The sequence below is a fragment of the Eretmochelys imbricata genome, chromosome 1 (assembly GCF_965152235.1).
Source record: "Eretmochelys imbricata isolate rEreImb1 chromosome 1, rEreImb1.hap1, whole genome shotgun sequence".
In the NCBI taxonomy this organism is placed as follows: Eukaryota; Metazoa; Chordata; order Testudines; family Cheloniidae; genus Eretmochelys; species Eretmochelys imbricata.
This window is the reverse complement of record NC_135572.1, coordinates 332,019,084-332,037,924: the sequence shown is the minus strand read 5'-3', so window position 1 is coordinate 332,037,924 and position 18,841 is coordinate 332,019,084. Positions and strand designations below refer to the sequence as shown.

General features: G+C 40.6%; 1 protein-coding gene across 2 annotated transcripts in view; it reads left to right on the top strand.

Annotated features, from left to right (window-relative positions):
* LOC144275810 (B-cell receptor-associated protein 29-like) overlaps positions 1-17,742 on the top strand; it is a 53,962-nt gene extending 36,220 nt beyond the window's left edge. For both annotated transcript variants that reach the window (XM_077835352.1, XM_077835351.1), the window contains exons 7-8: positions 12,215-12,315; positions 16,698-17,742. In XM_077835352.1, coding sequence (XP_077691478.1) covers positions 12,215-12,315; positions 16,698-16,736 — 140 coding nt within the window. In that variant the 3' untranslated portion in view covers positions 16,737-17,742. The remainder of the gene's footprint in view (positions 1-12,214; positions 12,316-16,697) is intronic.
* The last annotated feature ends 1,099 nt before the right edge of the window (positions 17,743-18,841 follow it).

Sequence of the window (18,841 nt, the reverse complement as noted above, 5' to 3'; positions counted from 1 at the left end):
TTCATTTGCGTTAAAAAGTGGCAGTATATTAAGGCACCCTAGTGCTGCCATACTTAAAGTTCCAGTCAGAGTTGCATTTAGAACTAAAATCCTTCTGTTTGACATTTTAATAATAGAATTTTGTATCCAGATCAACACACTAACTTTATGGGAAAGGTGAACTGTTATGGTTTTGGTTTAATGTGAGATCTTTTTGAATTTTCTACTGGGATCCAAATACTGAGGGGGTGTTTTTTGGAGGCCCTCTGAGGAGCAGTCTCTTAATCATGTTAAAACTACAAACTGGTGCGTCAGTTTAGAACACACCATTTTTCCTAGAGAAGACAAGGCCAGAATTCTAGATAAGGGGTTACCTAAATCTGAGAAAAAGTTGGAGAGGAACTAACAACAATTTCAGACAGGTTTTTGTTGTGTTTTGTTCTGGTTCTCCTATCCCCATTTAGGCCTCTTTTTTAGCAATGCTATGGAAGTGAAGGGAAGGGGGCTTTTATTTTTCTTTATTGCAGACCCACATACTGAGGGCTTTACAGGCACCCAGCAGTGGGTTAGCTAGGACTTTCAGAGCCTAAGTCCATTTTTAGCATACCTGGCATGTAATTACATGTCCTTAGAGAGAAATTCTGAGATGGCAGTTTATAGATGCACATGCATATTATGAAGACTGTTTCACTACTATCTTAAAATGACTGACTGCTGGCAGGATTTAGTAGTGGTGATGTAGACCTGATGATCATGAGTGACTGACTGTCTTCTGGTATGATTTTCTGTATAAAGCCAAAAAAAAAATCCAGAAATAAGAAAATATTTCTCCTTTTGCACATAGATACATTTCAAGACTATAATTGCTTATAATAGGAAAATTTTCATCTAAATTCTCAAGGGCTCTTAACCTGTCTGCTAGCACTGTACTTATTACCTTCTGCATGTAGACAAGTTTACTTATGGAAAACTTGTGCATACAAATTTGCAGGGGCACGTCTCAAGGCTATTTCTGAAATTGTGAAGTTTCTTTGGTGTGTTTTAGTTTCCTAAATTTCAATCAATAGTAAACATAATAACCCTACATACTGAAACAACATAATACACTATTTTGCTAGTGCCATAAATTGTCTAAAAACCCGCAATGAAATAAACTGGTCTGAGTTTAATTTGCAGGACTTTCCTTCTCTTAGCTATCCTTTTCATGAATGGATTAGAAAAGTCTTGCCTAGTTGAATACATTTAAATGACTATATATTAACCTCCTCTACCTTGTCTCTCTGTATATTAACCAGGCATTTGTCTTATCCATCCTTTCTCACTTATGGATCCTGTACTTCAGGGAGCTATTGAAATGTGAAGTATTTGTTGTTCATGACAATGGTACCTTTTCTGAGGGAAGTACAGCAGAATTGACCTACTCCTTTTCCTCCACAACTCACCTGGCCTTCTGCGGGCACTGCACTAATATCTAGTAAAAGCTACAGCTTTATTTACACATAACAAAATTGTTATACGGATTGACAAGTATTAATTAAGCATTGCAGCAGAACAGATCCCTGCCAAATTCCGCAGTAGTATGTGAACATCTCATTATAATGCTCAACTCCATATGACTTGCACCAAATGTTCTGCCTGTATCTGAGAGCATGACAACCCTTCTGCTCTTCCATTCCTATATATTTTCATTACATATGACCCTTCTTCCATACTAGACTCCATCCATATCAAAGCTGTTCCACTACACAGAATAAGAAATCCAAAATAAGAGGACACAGAACCCCACTGACATGTCTCTTTTTTCCTGTCAGCCTTCCAGCCACAATAAGCAAAGGGGATAACATCTGTCTCTTTCGTTGTTTAATGTGGCATTCATGTTTTGCAAAACGTTTAAAGTATGTGTGGGGAGAGAATTTTGAACTTGATGCATAAAATTTTCAAAAGTGCATTTGGTACTTCGAAGCTTAAGTTTAAGTCACTTTTGAAAATGAGATTTCAGGTATGTCTACACTGCACCTGGGACTCGTGCTAACTTAGTTCAAGCTAGTGTGCTAAAAGTAGCAGTGGGGATGTTGCAGCACTGGCTGAGACTTGGGCTGGCAGCCTGAGTTCAAGCCAGCCTGACCCCCTGGGTCCAAACTCAGACAGCCCAAGCTGCCTCCGGTATTGCAATCTCCACACAGATGTTTTTAACACACTAGCTCAAGGTGAGCTAGCGCAAGTCTGTCTGCCCACACTGAGAATCTCACCTCCTGCCTGCCGTGTAGACATACCTTCAGGTGCTTTTGAACACATTATATTTACGCACGCACGCAGAACTAAAAAGAATTCAGAATAGTTCTCAGAGGCTGATGTGGGGGAGGGGGGAAGGAAAAAGATGCTGTTGAAACAGGATCCTGGATCCTTTAAACAGATTTGATTTGTGTACAAAATAATTGTAACAAGAACACTGTGTTGCTAGTTCTCTGGGTTTTATGGGAGGAGGTAAGGGATGGTTTTGGCCAATCTAGTTTTAAAATACACACACCATTTCAAGACCTATAATATTACAATCATTAATTTTTTTTTTAATTTAAAATAAATTGATGCAAGATTGTTCAAGATTTGAAAGGTATGAACAAGAAATGGGGACACATGAAAGCATTTGATAAATTTTATCGCTACCAGTGAGAGTTCAGTTTGGGCATTATGTAGGTTTTTGTTTTAAAGAGGTGGGGGCAGAGACGACACGGGGGGGGGGAGAATGTGGGGTCCCCCCAGATTTGCTGTTTGGCTTGTACTAAGCACGCTCAGTAATACTGCTGAAGCTGACTGCCCTCACTCTGTCTTCCCACCCCTGCTGTCGGCAGGCACAGGTCATCTCTGGGTGTGGGTTAGAACCAGGCTGAAGGGATGTGTGAAAATGCCCTTTACATGAAAACCTTCACAGGATCTCAAAACATTTTACAAAAGTGAGTAAACATCGGTTTCCATCTACAAATGGGGAAATTGAGATACAAGAAGGTTAAGTGACCAGGTCAGATCACATGTTGAGCTATTGGCAGAGCTAGGTATACAAGACAAGCCCACCATGCTCCCATCCTTTTGCTTTAACCTCTAGACCATAACTTTATTAAGAGGCATCCCATACAATGTAGTACATGTTATAGCTGAGTATTTCTGGTTATAGTTTTTCGAAGGGATATCATTAACCCTTGTGAGGAGGGCTCTTGCAGGGCCTGCCAATCTACTTAAGTACCATGTTAAGATGTTATGAAGTCCCTCTACAAGGGAGAAACTTGATTTGAATTTGATAAACGTTTTATCCCATTGCTTGGAATTGCTCACTCAACGTAAAAACAGTGAAAATGCTGGGGGGAGGGGAGCCAAGTGAATTAGTTTTTAATGAAGAATTAACATTTCTGAAGGATATGTTCTGATTTAGAGCACAGTACTGAGAGTCAGGAGATCTAAATATTACTCCCAGCTCTACAACTGGCTTGCTGTTATCTTGGACAAATCACTTAGCCTGTCTGTGCCTTATTTTCCCTTCCTGGAAAATGTTTTGCAAATACACGTTGAGATCCTCTAAAGAAAGTGGCCCTTCACATACTCTTTCAAACTATGTAAGTGCAAAGTATTAGCAATTTAAAAAAAAATTACCTTGCAACCAACACTGATTTAATTGCTGCATGAATTATCTGGTAGCAAAGCCATTTCCCTAGTAAAGGATTAATGGTTTGGGCAGGGGAAGAGTCTAAGAATTGTTGTGATGAGCTGATCCGCCACTTCTGCGGAGAGGAGTATGTGGTAGGAACACTGCAGCTTTTCCAGTTATTAGGGTGGAGAAGCCCTCTTAGAACAATTCCAGTCCTCTTCTGTGTCCCAGGCAAGAGCATCCTACCCTTGCCCATTTGAGTTTTTAAGGCTGGGATTGGGGACAGAGACTTTGAGAGTTGGAGGTGCTGAACATGTTCTTAAATCTACACTTTTCAATGCATGTGGTTGGTCACCAGTCAAACATAAGTATTTTCATAAGTTCATAAGGACAATAAGGAATTTTTAAAATATAATAGGAACAAAAAGAATCCTGACAATGGTATTGGTCCATTACTAAATGGCAATGGTAGAATTATCAGCAATAATGCAGAAAATGTAGAGGTCTTCAGTAAATATTTCTGTTATTTATTTGGAGTAAAACAGATGATACGGTCTCCTCATATGGTGAAACACACTTTCCATTTCACTAATATCTCTGGAGGATGTTAAACAGAAGCTACTAAAGTCAGATACTTTAAAATCAGCAGGTCCAGGTGACTTGTGTTCAAGAGTTTTAAAAGAACTGGCTGAGGAGCTCTCTGGACTGTTAACGTTGATTTTCAGTAAGTCTTGGAACACTGGGGAAGTTCCAGAAGACTGGAAGTCAGCTAGTTTGCCAATCTTTTAAAAGGTGAACAGGATGACCTAGGTAATTATAGATCTGTCAGCCTGACATCAATCCCAGTCAAGATAATGGAGCAGCTGGTACAGGACTCAATTAGTAAAGAACTAAAGGAAGGTAATGTAATTAATTCAAATCAACATGGTTTATGGAAAATAGATCCGATCAAACTAACTTAATATTTGGTTTTGATGAGGTTACAAGTTTGGTTGATAAAGGTAATAGTGTTGACGTAATATACTTAGGCTTGTGTAAGGCATTTGACTTGGTACTGCATAACATTTTGATTAAAAAACTAGAATGATATAAAATTAGCACACATTAAATAGATTGAAAACTGGCTGATAGTTAAATTTTGAGACCAGTAAACAAGGAATCATCATTGAACAGGTTTGCTTCCATAAAGGTTAGTTCTTTCTTCCATTTAACATTTTTGTCAATGACCTGGAAGAAGACATAAAATCATCACTGATAGTTTGCCGATAACACAAAAGTCAGGGGAGTTTTAAATAATGAAGAGGACAAGTCACTGGTACAAAGCAGTCTGGATCATTTGGTAAACTGGGCACAAGCAAACTTTTAATATAGCTTAAATCTATGCATCTGTTAACAAAGAATGAAGACCATACTTACAGGATGGGGAAATCTATCCTAGGAATCAGTGATTATTCACCACAACCTCCAAATCTTTTTCAGAATCAGGTGAAAATGAACTCCCAGTGTTATACTATGGCCAAAAGAGCTAATGTGATCCTGGGAGAATCTTGAGTAGGAATAGAGAGGTTATTTTACCTCTGAATTTGGCACTGGTGCGACCTTGCTGGAATATTGTGTCCAGTTCTGCTATCAACAATTCAAGAAATATGTTGATAAATTGGAGTACGTTCAGAGAAGAGCCACAAGAACGATAAAGGATTAGAAACCCTGCTTTATAGTGATAGTGTGAAGGAGCTCCATCTGTTTTGCTTGATAAAGAGGAGGTGAAGGGGTAACTTGATTACACATTATAAATACATACGTGAAGAACAGATATTTAATAGGGGGTTCTTCAATCAAGCAGAGAAAGGTATAACATGATCCAGTGGCTGGAAGTTGTACCTGGACAGATTCAGACAGGAAATAAGGCTTATATTTTTAATGGTAAGAGTAATTAACTATTGGAAGAATTTACCAAGGCATATGCTGGCCATTTAAAAATCAAGTTTGGATGCTTTTCTAAAAGATATGTTCTAAGAATTATTGTGGGGAAGTTCTATGGCCTGTATTTAGACAGGAAGTCAGAGTAGATTATGGTCCCTTCTGTTCTTATAGATGCACAGATTCTAAGTGCCTTTATGTCGCTAAAAGGATTTTTTGGGGGGCTTTTTCCCTTTAAAAAAATACCTTGGAAAAGCTTGTAACACAATCCTAGCATGTAAAATAACAGTGTAATCTTAGCTACATTGTGCACATTTTCTACATTATTCTGGTTAAATGTATTTGTTCACTGATGTCATAAGATTCATATTGTAGAACATGAGCATGTCCAGTGCAGCTAAGTTAATGATTCAGACATCATTACTATAGGTGGGGATTTACCATAGGGTTGATTGGACGGCAATGTGTGGCTCACAGGGAGGTGTTCAGAAAAGGTGGTGGGGAAATAACTCTGCAAAGGCAGCACAATTCTTCTCATAGAATCATAGAATATCAGGGTTGGTAGGGACCTCAGGAGGTCATCTAGTCCAACCCCCTGCTCAAAGTAGGACCAATCCCCAACTAAATCATCCCAGCCAGGGCTTTGTCAAGCCTGACCTTAAAAACTTCTAAGGAAGGAGATTCCAGTGGTAACGAATTCCAGTGTTTCACCACCCTCCTAGTGAAAAAGTTTTTCCTAATATCCAACCTAAATCTCCCCCACTGCAACTTGAGAACATTACTTCTTGTCCTGTCATCCGCTATCACTGAGAATAGTCTAGATCCATCCTCTTTGGAACCACCTTTCAGGTAGTTGAAAGCAGCTTTCAAATCCCCCCCCGCATTCTTCTCTTCCACAGACTAAATAATCCCAGTTCCCTCAGCCTCTCCTCATAAGTCATGTGTTCCAGTCCCCTAATCATTTTTGTTGCCCTCCGCTGGATGTTTTCCAATTTTTCCACATCTTTCTTCTAATGTGGGGCCCAAAACTGGACACAGTACTCCAGATGAGGCCTCACCAATGTCTAATAGAGGGGAATGATCGTGTCCCTCGATCTGCTGGCAGTGCCCCTACTTATACATCCCAAAATGCCATTGGCCTTCTTAGCAACAGCGGCATGCTGTCGACTCATATCCAGCTTCTCGTCCACTGTAACCCCTAGGTCTTTTCTGCAGAACTGCTGCCTAGCCATTCAGTCCCTAGTCTGTAGCAGTGCCTGGGATTCTTCCGTCCTAAGTGCAGGACTCTGCACATGTCCTTGTTGAACCTCATCAGATTTTTTTGGCCCAATCCTCTAGTTTGTGTAGGTCCCTCTGTGTCCTGTCCTTACCCTCCAGCGTATCTACCTCTCCTCCCAGTTTAGTGTCATCTGCAAACTTGCTGAGGGTGCAATCCACACCATCCTCCAGATCATTTATGAAGATATTGAACAAAACCAGCCTGAGGATCAACCCTTCGGGCACTCCACTTGATACCAGCTGCCAACTAGACATGGAGCCATTGATCACTACCTGTTGAGCCCAACAATCTAGCCAGCTTTCTATCCACCTTATAGTCCATTCATCCAGCCCATACTTCTTTAACTTGCTGGCAAGAATACTGTGGGAGACCGTGTCAAAAGCTTTGCTAAAGTCAAGGAACAACAGGTCCTCTGCTTTCCCCTCATCCACACAGCCAGTTATCTCGTCATAGAAGGCAATTAGATTAGTCAGGCATGACGTGCCCTTGGTGAATCCATGCTAACTGTTCCTGATCACTTTCCTCTCCTCTGAGTGCTTCAGAATTGATTCCTTGAGGACCTGCTCCATGATTTTTCCAGGGACGGAGGTGAGGCTGACTGGCCTGCAGTTCCCAGGATCCTCCTTCTCTTTTTTAAAGATGGGCACTACATTAGCCTTTTTCCAGTTGTCCGGGACTTCACCCGATCACCATGAGTTTTCAAAGATAATGGCCAATGGCTCTGCAATCACATCCGCCAACTCCTTTAGCACTCTCGGATGCAGCGCATCCGGCCCCATGGACTTGTGCTCGTCCAGCTTTTCTAAATAGTCCCGAACCACTTCTTTCTCCACAGAGGCCATCTCCTTCCCAAGCTGTGCTGCCCAGTGCAGTAGTCTGGGAGCTGACCTTGTTTGTGAAGACAGAGGCAAAAAAAGCATTGAGTACATTAGCTTTTTCCACATTCTCTGTCACTAGGTTGCCTCCCTCATTCAGTAAGGGGCCCACACTTTCCTTGACTTTCTTCTTGTTGCTAACATACCTGAAGAAACCCTTCTTGTTACTCTTAACATCTCTCGCTAGCTGCAACTCCAAGTGTGATTTGGCCTTCCTGATTTCACTCCTGCATGCCCGAGCAATATTTTTATACTCTTCCCTGTCCAATGTTCCACTTCTTGTAAGCTGCTTTTTTGTGTTTAAGATCAGCAAGGATTTCACTGTGAAGCCAAACTGGTCGTCTGCCATATTTACTAGACTTTCTACACGTCGGGATGGTTTATCGCTGTAACCTCAATAAGGATTCTTTAAAATACAGCCAACTCTCCTGTACTCCTTTCCCCCTCCTGTTTTTCTCCCAGGGGATCCTGCCCATCAGTTCCCAGAAGGAGTCAAAGTCTGCTTTTCTGAAGTCCAGGGTCCGTATTTTGCTGCTCTCCTTTCTTCCCTGTGTCAGGATCCTGAACTCGACCATCTCATGATCACTGCCTTCCAGGTTCCCATCCACTTTTGCATCCCCCTACTAATTCTTCCTGGTTTGTGAGCAGCAGGTCAAGAAGAGCTCTGCCCCTAGTTGATTCCTCCAGCACTTGCACCAGGAACAGCAGAGATCAACTCATTCTGTAGTCCACAGCAGGGATCAATGGGGTTTTCGTCATTTCCCCACAGAGGGGGAAGGGACAACTTGGCCTTTGCTTTCCTTCGGCTAGGATTCGGTGAGGTATTCCTGTCATGAGTCCGTTGTGGTCAAAACATTGAGACGATGCAATGAGTTGTTTGCTTTGTTGATCTACAGATATCTTTAGATATTTTGTTCATGTTTAGAGATATGGGTGTTTTTAGTTACAACCAAAGCAGTGTTCAGCTTCTTGTGAAACAGCCCAGTAGCTACTATTAGATCAAGTTACCAAAATATTGTATGAAAAATAGTGCAATGGCATTAGATTGTGAAATCCCTAAGTATGAAGAAAAACTATTAAATCCTGGAGTATGTTTCCTTTTTAGTTTTCTATACAGCATAGAGAAGAACCTCAAAGTGAAGAGGGAAAAGAGAACGTGTGTTTACATTTTATTTGCAATGTAAATATTAAAAACTTATAAAGAGTAACACTTATTGATTTGATTCCCACGTGTGTGAGTGTCAGATATTTCAGTAGCAGAAGAGAAAGTTAAGTAATATAAGAAAGGAAGAGAATTTCAGCAAAGATTGTAAATATAATGGAGAGTTCACTTGTCAGATGTGCAGAATGGCTGGCTGCCCCAAATTATGGGAGTTGTGGAGGAGAAGATTCTTACATTAATACTAGCAAGATGGTATTAAAGGACGAGAGGAGGCCAGTGCAAGACTAGCAGAGAGGGGGAGTGAAAGGAGGAATATAGAGACACAAGGAGTGAAATCCTGGCTCCATTGCAGTCAGTTGGAGTTTTGCCATTGACTTCAGTGCAGACAGCATTTCATCCCAGGTCTATGAGGTAAGGCTATGGAACGTTTAAAAAAAGAAAGCCCATGGAAAATTTAAAAAATAATGTTGATTTTGAACTAGATTGTCAAATGAAGACCCAATGGAATGTCTAAAAAAATGTGGATGTTGCAGTCATCCACCTTCGGGTATATGTGAAGGTATATAGTATCTTTCTTCATATGCTGGAGTCTGGAGACCTGGGTCTTGGGAAGGCATAGAAAAGGAAATTCCAGAAGTGAGGCATAAAGAAATGAGGCATGGATGATGATTTCAACAGAGGAGCAGTCAAGGTAATAGCAAAATAAGTATTGCCCCTGTTTCAGACTAGTTCACCTGTTCCTTCTCTTTATTAAGCACTTATGCTTTGTTCAAAGTCTGCTGAGAACAGCATCTTGGTTTATGATTGCATCTGCAATTTGCTAGGCGTGTTCTGGGGACTAAAGAAATGGTCACTATCTTGAGCTCAGTCTAAGGACACTGACAAGGGTTGAGGGAAGGCAAGCAACAAAGGTAATTTTAAAAAAAAAAAGTCACCTTTTACATTTTGTTACAATTAGACTTGCTTTTAAAAATAGCTTTGTGGGTTAACCTCTTAGGCTAACAGTTAATAGCCTGTATTGCAATGTGGGTGATCTAATTTGGAGTCTGTCTCTTGTACCTCCTAGCATAGGTAGCTATACAGGCAGCACGTTAACGCCATGTCTACACTACAGCAACTATAATAGGACAGCTATGGCAATGCAGCTGTAGCGTAGATGCTTCCTAAATTGATGGAAGTGTTTTGTTTTTTTTTTTTCTTTTGATATGGATAATCCACCTTTTGGAGAGGCGATAGCTAGGTCAGTGGAAGAATTCTTCCATTCGTATATGCAAGTTAGGCAAATCTAACTATGTCACACAGGGAACAAAATTTTTCATAGCCCTGAGCAATGTAGCTAGGCCAATTTAATTTGTAGGTGTAGAAGAGTGGGAAAGGAGTGCTCTTTATCACCCAACAATGGCATTTTTGGCCTTGTTGATGAGCTTTAAAAAGTCCTGTTCAGCACTTCTTAGCCATAAGGTTGATGGCTATATTGAAGGGCCTCAAGTGTTGTGCGATATACAGCAGTACTAAAAAGGAGCTTGGAGCTCCCATAGAGAAGAGGGGCAGGTGGGATTGTTTCATTCCTAATGTTTTTGAATTCCATGGACAAAACTGCTTTGCCCTCCTGAAATCCCATTTCATTCCTGAGTTATGTTCTTATGTCAAAAGGTTTTGGAGCTATCTGCCACAGCACATAGGAATGTCACATCACTTTAGTTACTTGGTAACGTTTTTGCTTAGGAAAGGTCTAACACATTACTAAAATGAATATGTTGCTGAGGAATATCGCACCTGGTCTTGCAACACTTATTTGCTAAGTAGTCCAATTAAGGTCAATAGGGCTAGACTACTTGCAAAAGTAAGGCTTGCAAATATAAGATGCTTGATGTAACATCTGGGTAGACAAATGGTGGTGTATATTATCAGGCTGGTTACTTTAATGAGCATAAATCCATTATGTATTTAAAATAATTCAAACTCTCTCATCACCTGAAACGTGTCACATTTGTCTGAACTTGGGATATCCTATAGTAATCAAATCTTACTGCACAATGGAACCTCCAGTAGATACGCAGTCCCTAATTCTGGGAACAGAAATATAAATCAAACTGTCCTACACTTTAAAAAAATCCGTTTGAGACACTTCAGAATGCCATTCTTTTACAAATGAAAAATGATTGGTGAAATCTGACTATATGTAAAATGCATATTTTCTTATCAAAGTTAAGTGAATTATATGACAAATTAGATTTTACTCCAAAAAGCAAATGGACAGAAAAGATACTGCAAAACATAGAACATCTTCTCAAGTACCAAACATTTAAATTATTTGAACAACTTGACTTCTAGGTACCACTAAATAAGACATTTTTGCACACGGAAAACTGGATAGGCATGCAAAACACGCTGTCTCCAATAGAAATTACATTCAAACAGATCTTAAACCCTCTTATAGCACTATTTGACACTATAGTGACAGTTCGCCAGAATGAAACAGGTGAACTAAAGAGCAAATAGGTGACTGGGAAATTGTCTTGGGCAGTAATGGCAGCTCTAATAGGCAAAGGCAATTGCAACTATTTTTATGCTCCTAAAATGGGGGGACAGAAAAAATCGTATACTTGTTGGAAAACTAACAGGAAGTCACCTCTCCATATTCTTGAGAAGGCTTGGTACAAATAGGCTTCTGGTTGTAGAATGATGTGAGAGAGAGTGAATATAGCTCCCTAGCCCTTTCCTACATTCTGACACATCTTGGTTGAATGTAACAACAAATCTCCAAAATAGCTGCCCCAAATTATGAAATCATTGACTAAAATCATTTCACACTGTCCAGGTTTGGACACACAAACTAAACGTAATGTAAGACATAAAGGTGATCACATTGAGAATTAGACAATCATACAGTTCAGTAGATGGTGCAATTCTTTATAAGGTCATCAACTGTTTATAAGTATATTTCTTTTCTAACCAAATCTATAAAGGAAAGGGAATGGAAACTCATACAATATATTAAACAATATGAACTTCTTCTGAAACTTCCTAGTGTAATAATTTTGAATTTCATTTTCTTCAGGTAATAACTCACAAACTACTTAAGTACCAAATATCTACTTACCTGTGATTGTTTAAAGTACAATGGCAATACTTCATATTTACAGCAATGTGAGATCAGATTCAGACCCTTCGTTTTTGAAGTCAATAGACATAGACCAATGCGAGATCAGAATTGGGACATATATATCTGGTGCACATGCTGTTAAAGACAGAATTGAAACTTTACTCTTGGACAGCTGTAGCATTATTGCATAGATGTTTCTTCATATCAAAATGCAGTGACTAAAGTGTTTTGATAAATTCACTTCTATATCTTATAGCCCTTTCCAAGGCAACAAATGAAGTGACTGCAGTTAAAAAGCAATCTGAAGGCCTTAAAAGAGAATATGATCGCCTTATGAAAGAACATGAACGGCTGCAGGTAGGTGGTTGTGGTTCACTGCATGAGCAGAATGTTCTGAAATTGTACTAACAAAATTACACAAGTTGGATGTTTCTTTTCCAAGAGCAAGAGAATTTATCAAACCCTTCAGTATATGTTACAATGGAAATTACTCCCTGAAGGTAATAAAAATACCTAGTAGAATTCTGCCTTCTTGCAGGAATCTTATGGCAAAGTTGGGTAGTGTTTTTTCTGAGGTAAGGAAAGGTGGCATCATCAGATTTCTAGGTTGATGTGCTGTAGCTTGGGGGCTGAGTTCAGGATTCATGTGAAGTCCTTCACTCTAGGACTGAGCCTGAAAGCTTCAAGAAGGTAATGGAAATTACAGTGAGAGGGAGAGTTTGGGGTTGGTTTTAGTTTTATGGTTTTAAACATTCCTCTATGATGTTTGCAATCCAAATGCTGCACCATTGTTAATGCTCAAGAACCAGGAAGCAAGAGACTACAAACAGGTCAGTCTAAACACTCTGTTCAAACTAAGTGATGTGCAAGATGTTAACAGGCAGCCTAACTGGCAAAAGCTGAATAACACTTTAAAAAATCATTTCATGGATTTTTATTGGGCTTAAGGGTTCAGAGGCATTGAAATACTATAAAAACATAGTTAGGGCTGGTAGCACTGCCTATTAAGATTGCCAGACCCTTCCCATGTAAGACCCTATTTTCAGTTGATTAAAAATTGTCAAACTTTAATTATATGGGATGAAATTTTCCATTCCAGGTGTCTGCCTCGGGATCAATTTTTTTTTTAAAGTTTTTCAGCCAAAATTGTTCAGCTGTTTCCAAGAACAAAGTTGTGGAAAATACATTGTTCTACGGTATTAACAAAATTCTGGTGAGCTTTTCTTTGAGACGCTCTAGTGCCCCTGTGCTTCAGAGCAGTAACTGGAAATTTGGCAGCCGATGGCCTTTGTGTCAGGAATGTACCTGTGCTGTTGGGAAAAATTGGTGCAAATTTTACTAAATTACAAACTATTTAAATATTTAAAAAATATTCACATGACAGCTAAAACATCTGAAGATTCTGTCTTTCCTGAGCATGCTCCAGCCCCTCAGAGAACCTGTACTGACTAGACTATGCATATGCAACCCCCAGAGTGACTGAATATATTCCAGCCCAGAGCTTTAGGGCACAAGCTGGATTTTCTCTGTAATTGCAGCTCCGTGCTGCCTCAGGCTGGGCACTAGAACTGAATACAGGGAGCTAGTGTCTCCTGTGCCGTCAGTGGCACGCAGACCCAGAAACAGTTATGCTGCTGCACAGGGAGCATGAAGAGGAAGCTACTTGACTTAAAATACAGAGAGGACAAGAGCAGCAAAAAGGAGTGGGGGAGGGAGGGAAAGGAGTAGAGTGGTGCAAGGTATCTGATAAAACTGAGGGTGGGGAGAGAGAAAATGATGGAGCTGGGGAGACTGGTTGGGCAATAAGACTGAGTAAGGAGAGGAGACTGGGGGCCTGTCCCCACTTATCAGGGGGTCAATGCACAGCGATTGATCCACTGGCGGTCGATTTAGCAGGTCTAGTGAAGACCCACTAAATTGACCACCGATAGCTCTCCTGTCGACTCCGGTGCTCCACTGGAACAAGAAGCATAAAGTAAGACGACTGGAAAGTTTCTCCCATCAACCCCACGTGGTGTGGACATCGTACTAAGTCGACCTAAGGTACATCAACTCCAGCTACATTATTCACATAGCTGGAATTGCATAACTTGGGTCAATTTAGCCCTGTAGTGTAGACCTGCCCTAGGATTTGGATGGGGAGATAGCAGGGGGAGGCTGAACTAGGAGACTGGGATGAGAAGCCTGAGAAGTGGAGAGTTGGACTTGGACAAGGAGCCCAGGGGTGGGGAAGAGACAGGATTGTGACACGTTGAAGAGGATGAGGCTGAAGGAGTCAAGTTTGGGGAGGGGGGCAGGAGAGAACAGGCAGAAAGGTCTTAATGCTCCCTACAGTATAGTCTCTTCCAAAGCCAAGAATGGAAACCAAGATTCCTGAGTCTCACCATTCCTCTGTCATCAGCAATATCTGTGAACGCCCCTGGCAAAGTGTGTGTCTCATTCCCCCACACTCATGCTGATCCACATTGAGGATGACATCCTAGTACTCCTATCAGTTACTCCATTAGCTCAAGTGACAGAGATGGATCTAACGGTTCCAACCCTGCTGATGAACCATGTGGGTGTCCATATGATGCCACATGATGGAATTTGCTTTTGGTTGTCCTTTTTTTAAAAAAGAAAAGGAAAGAAATTGCACGCACAAACACAACTGTTAAAAGAACATATTGAATGAGGATAAAAGCAAAATATCAAATAGGTGCACATTGACTGTCCATCCTGAGCGCTGGCTCTTTGGAAGAAATAGTAGATGTGATCATGTAAGGAAACCCCTTGTCATAATGTGCATGCACACAAGGGAGCCAAATTAAGGTTGCACAGGCAACCTTAATTCTGTTGTTCCTAACTTTTTGAGTGTTTGACTTTGCAACCTTATTGTTACTTTAATATAGTTTTTTTTGTGTACAAGATTGCTTTTCCCCTCTCCCCTCACCTCTCCTTCAACTAAGCATTGAGCATATTTGCCTCTTTTCTTCCTCCCGGCTCAGGACAAGTAATACCTTATTAGTTCTATATTAACATATACTCACTCTGAGAAAGATATGGTCATATACAATTTCACAGACATTGCTAACACACGTGAACCCCTGCCAATACTCAGCCTTGACCTAAAAAAAATCAAACTCTTAAGTTCTGAGAAGCTGAGAGAATTCTGCCACTATTCTAAAGTACAGCTTCAGTTAGAGAAGTAACTCTGTAAAATGTCACCACCCACATTAGCGCCCTCTAGGTCCATCATGTATGTTTACTGGAGAAAACGTCATTTTATTTCTGTTAATTGTATTAAGCAACTTGCTTGTGCCACTGGAACTAGACTCCAGCAGTGCTGTACTGGAGAGAGCAGAATTCTATTGACTCCTACATCAACAAAATTGCCCACCAAGTTCTAAGTGTAGAATCTTCATTATGGGTGGTGCTTAGCCTCCAGAAAGAATACAGATGGCTTTCAGGAAGAGATTGCAATCTATTGTGGGGTTTTGTTTTGCTGTTTATAAACCTTTGATTTGCTAAATGAACAAACTTTATTTCTCAAAATGAAGAGAATATGGAACTCCACGTGTAGTTTTGGTGTTTTTGGTCACTTTTGACAATTGCTGCACTTAAGCTAAAATCTCTATGGGCTTGTCTTCACTACCAGGGTAAGTCAACCTAAGTTACATTACTCCATGTATGTGAATAATGTAGCTGGAGTTGATGTAGCTTAGGTTGACTTATCCTGGTGTCTTCACTGCGCTGCATTGGTGGGAGACACTCTCCAGTCGATTTACCTTACTCTTCTTGGAGGGGTCGACCGGAGAGCGCTCAGCCATCGATTTAGCAGGTCTTCACTAGACCCGCTAAATTGACACCCACTACATCGATTGCAGCAGCATCAATCTCCCTAATAGTGAAGACAAGCCCTTTCTTTTATATAGGAAATCAACATGAGTGTTGAGGAAGACAGACTTTTCCCCTCAACCCAGAAGCCAGACCCCAACCACCTACATAGCTGCATCCATACTGCAGCTTATGAGCTGTAGCAGGGATGGCCAAACTGCAGCTCGTGAGCCGCATGTGGCTCTTTTACAGTTAAAGTGCAGCTCACAGAGCCCCCCCCATCCTCTGCCTACCAGACTGGGGTTAGGAGGAACTCAGGGCTTCTGCCCTGCAGCAGGGTGTGGGGCTTGGGGCTGCTTCTGCACAGCAGGGAGGGGTTCTCGGGGTTTCAGCCTCACAGGGCGCGCCTGCCAGGGCTTAGGACTTCAGCAGGAGCAGGGTTGAATCCCCAAGCCCCAGCAGACACACCCCAGTTCTCAAACTTCTGAAGATTGTCATCTCTGGCTCGGAGGGTCAGTGAGTTTGGCCACCCCTGAGCTATAGTAATAGCTGCAGCCTACTGGCCTTTTGGGGCGTATGGTTGTAGTTAGTAGGTCTGTACAGTGTACTGGCTAAATCTCCTGGCCAGCTCGCCCACCCACAACCCCTCCCGAAGTCCCTGTGGAGAGAACTCCAGGGATCTTAGCTCTGGGATGTGAAGTCCAACTGTGCCATTCTTCATCTTCTTGGTTCTCCTCATGCAGTAGAACCATAGTGTTTCTGATGCATTCTGAACTTGTGTGGCCACAGAGAGAGCCCAGTATCTCTTGTCCTTTCAGGATTTAACATTAGGATATTCATCCTGAGACATCAGTTACTAATCTTGCCAAATGCAAAGATTGTTCATTTGCTTCTTTCTGACATGTCTGTCTCTTTGTTTGCAGGACCTCCTAGATGAAGAGGAGGATAAGAAAGACCTGTAGAAGCAATTCAGGAAAGACTGCTTAGATATAACTGCATCAGTGTGAAGTCTCTTGTTCTTCTCTTTAACCTCCTGAAGTAGATGGCACAAGGTTTGATTTTCTTAAGAAAATCAAATGCACTGTAGTTCACTACTCAGATTCTACTTATCGCTCTTGGTTGCCAAATATATTCCGTGTTGCAATGAGAATACTAAGTGATATATGGGATATGCCTTGAAGTTCATATTTCAGTTCTTGTGAGGAAAAATGTAAGCATATAATGGAAATTTTCCATCTGCACTAAAAACTCAGATGATCTCTATCCTTTTGCCCTCAAAAATGGTAAAAGGATGATGCACAATAACACCAATTGCTTGTAACATATGAGTGGTTTTGTAAATCACACTAAACCATGAAAACATGGTGACTTTAACCCTTTTTTGCCAGCAGTCCTATGAAATTTGATTACTATGGGTTAAATAAGGCTAAATATTCTTCATTTTCCATTCTACTTATGTAGAAGGATTTGATTGACAATCAGTAAAAATATGGAAGTTAGATTTCTAAATCCACCTCACACTAGTTTGTTTTTTCCCATTGTGCCACACAGATGGGTATGTTTCACAATTATCCATTTTGCATGCCTTTGGGTTATTCTTTTGGAGTACTTCAGAATTTTTTGTCATAAAAAATAGTATTGGTGGGGTTTTTATTGTTCCCTGATTCATTTGTACAAGGATTTAAATCTATTGTTTACTTTGTGTGTGTGTGTGCTGCTGAGCTTTCTTGCTTTGCAAAGTGTAAAATTCTTTAAAGAACGTTCATGTATAATTTACTTATACTGATGAAAAGCAGTTCATGGTTTAAGGAGTAATTCTACAATACCTCAAATTAAATATACATTGTTTTTACATTATCTGTTCTTTTGCATCTGACAGCTAAATTGAGTAATTTTTTCATTAGTGATTCAAATTTTGTACTTAGAAGTTGTATATGATGATTATATTAAAGGGATTGTTTAAGCTTATGAGTTTCAGTGTGTTTGTGGAAAATGTCCATTTTATCTGATAAACTGTCTCTATTAAAACCTGAAAATCAGAGTTTATAATTACCCACATGAAGAACAAAACAACATTTTCATAACATTACTATTTCACGTGCCTTGTCCAATAAATATGTATGTTTGATGCTGATAATAGTGTTTTTAAATTAATACAGACCGGAGGGTTCAAAAATGAATGTTAATCCAAAAGTTCAGAACAGACCATCTGAACACAACATGTCATACAAGAAAGTATGTGCTCAGCAAAGTTATTCAGCCTAGCAGGGAAGTTAGTGGCATATGTTTGGGGGGGTGGGAGGAATTTTTTTTCTATATAGAAATTTAAAACATTTTTTGAAATTCAGGCAAAAAATGAAAATATATCCTAGAATCATAGAATATCAGGGTTGGAAGGGACCTCAGGAGGTCATCTAGTCCAACCCCCTGCTCAGAACAGGACCATTCCCCAACTAAATCATCCCAGCCAGGGCTTTGTCAAGCCTGACCTTAAAAACTTGTAATGAAGGAGATTCCACCACTTCCCTAGGTAACGCATTCCAGTGTTTCACCACCCTCCTAGTGAAAAAGTTTTTCCTAATATCCAACCTAAATCTCCCCCACTGCAACTTGAGAACATTACTCCTTGTCCTGTCATCCGCTACCACTGAGAATAGTCTAGATCCATCCTGAAAGGTGGTTCCAAAGAGGTAGTTGAAAGCAGCTTTCAAATCCCCCCCTCATTCTTCTCTTCCGCAGACTAAATAATCCCAGTTCCCTCAGCCTCTCCTCATAAGTCATGTGTTCCAGTCCCCTAATCATTTTTGTTGCCCTCCGCTGGATGTTTTCCAATTTTTCCACATCTTTCTTCTAATGTGGGGCCCAAAACTGGAATCGGTACTCCAGATGAGGCCTCACCAATGTCGAATAGAGGGGAACGATCACATCCCTCGATCTGCTGGCAATGCCCCTACTTATACATCCCAAAATGCCATTGGCCTTCTTGCTACAAGGACACACTTTTGACTCATATCCAGCTTCTCGTCCACTGTAACCCCTAGGTCCTTTTCTGCAGAACTGCTGCCTA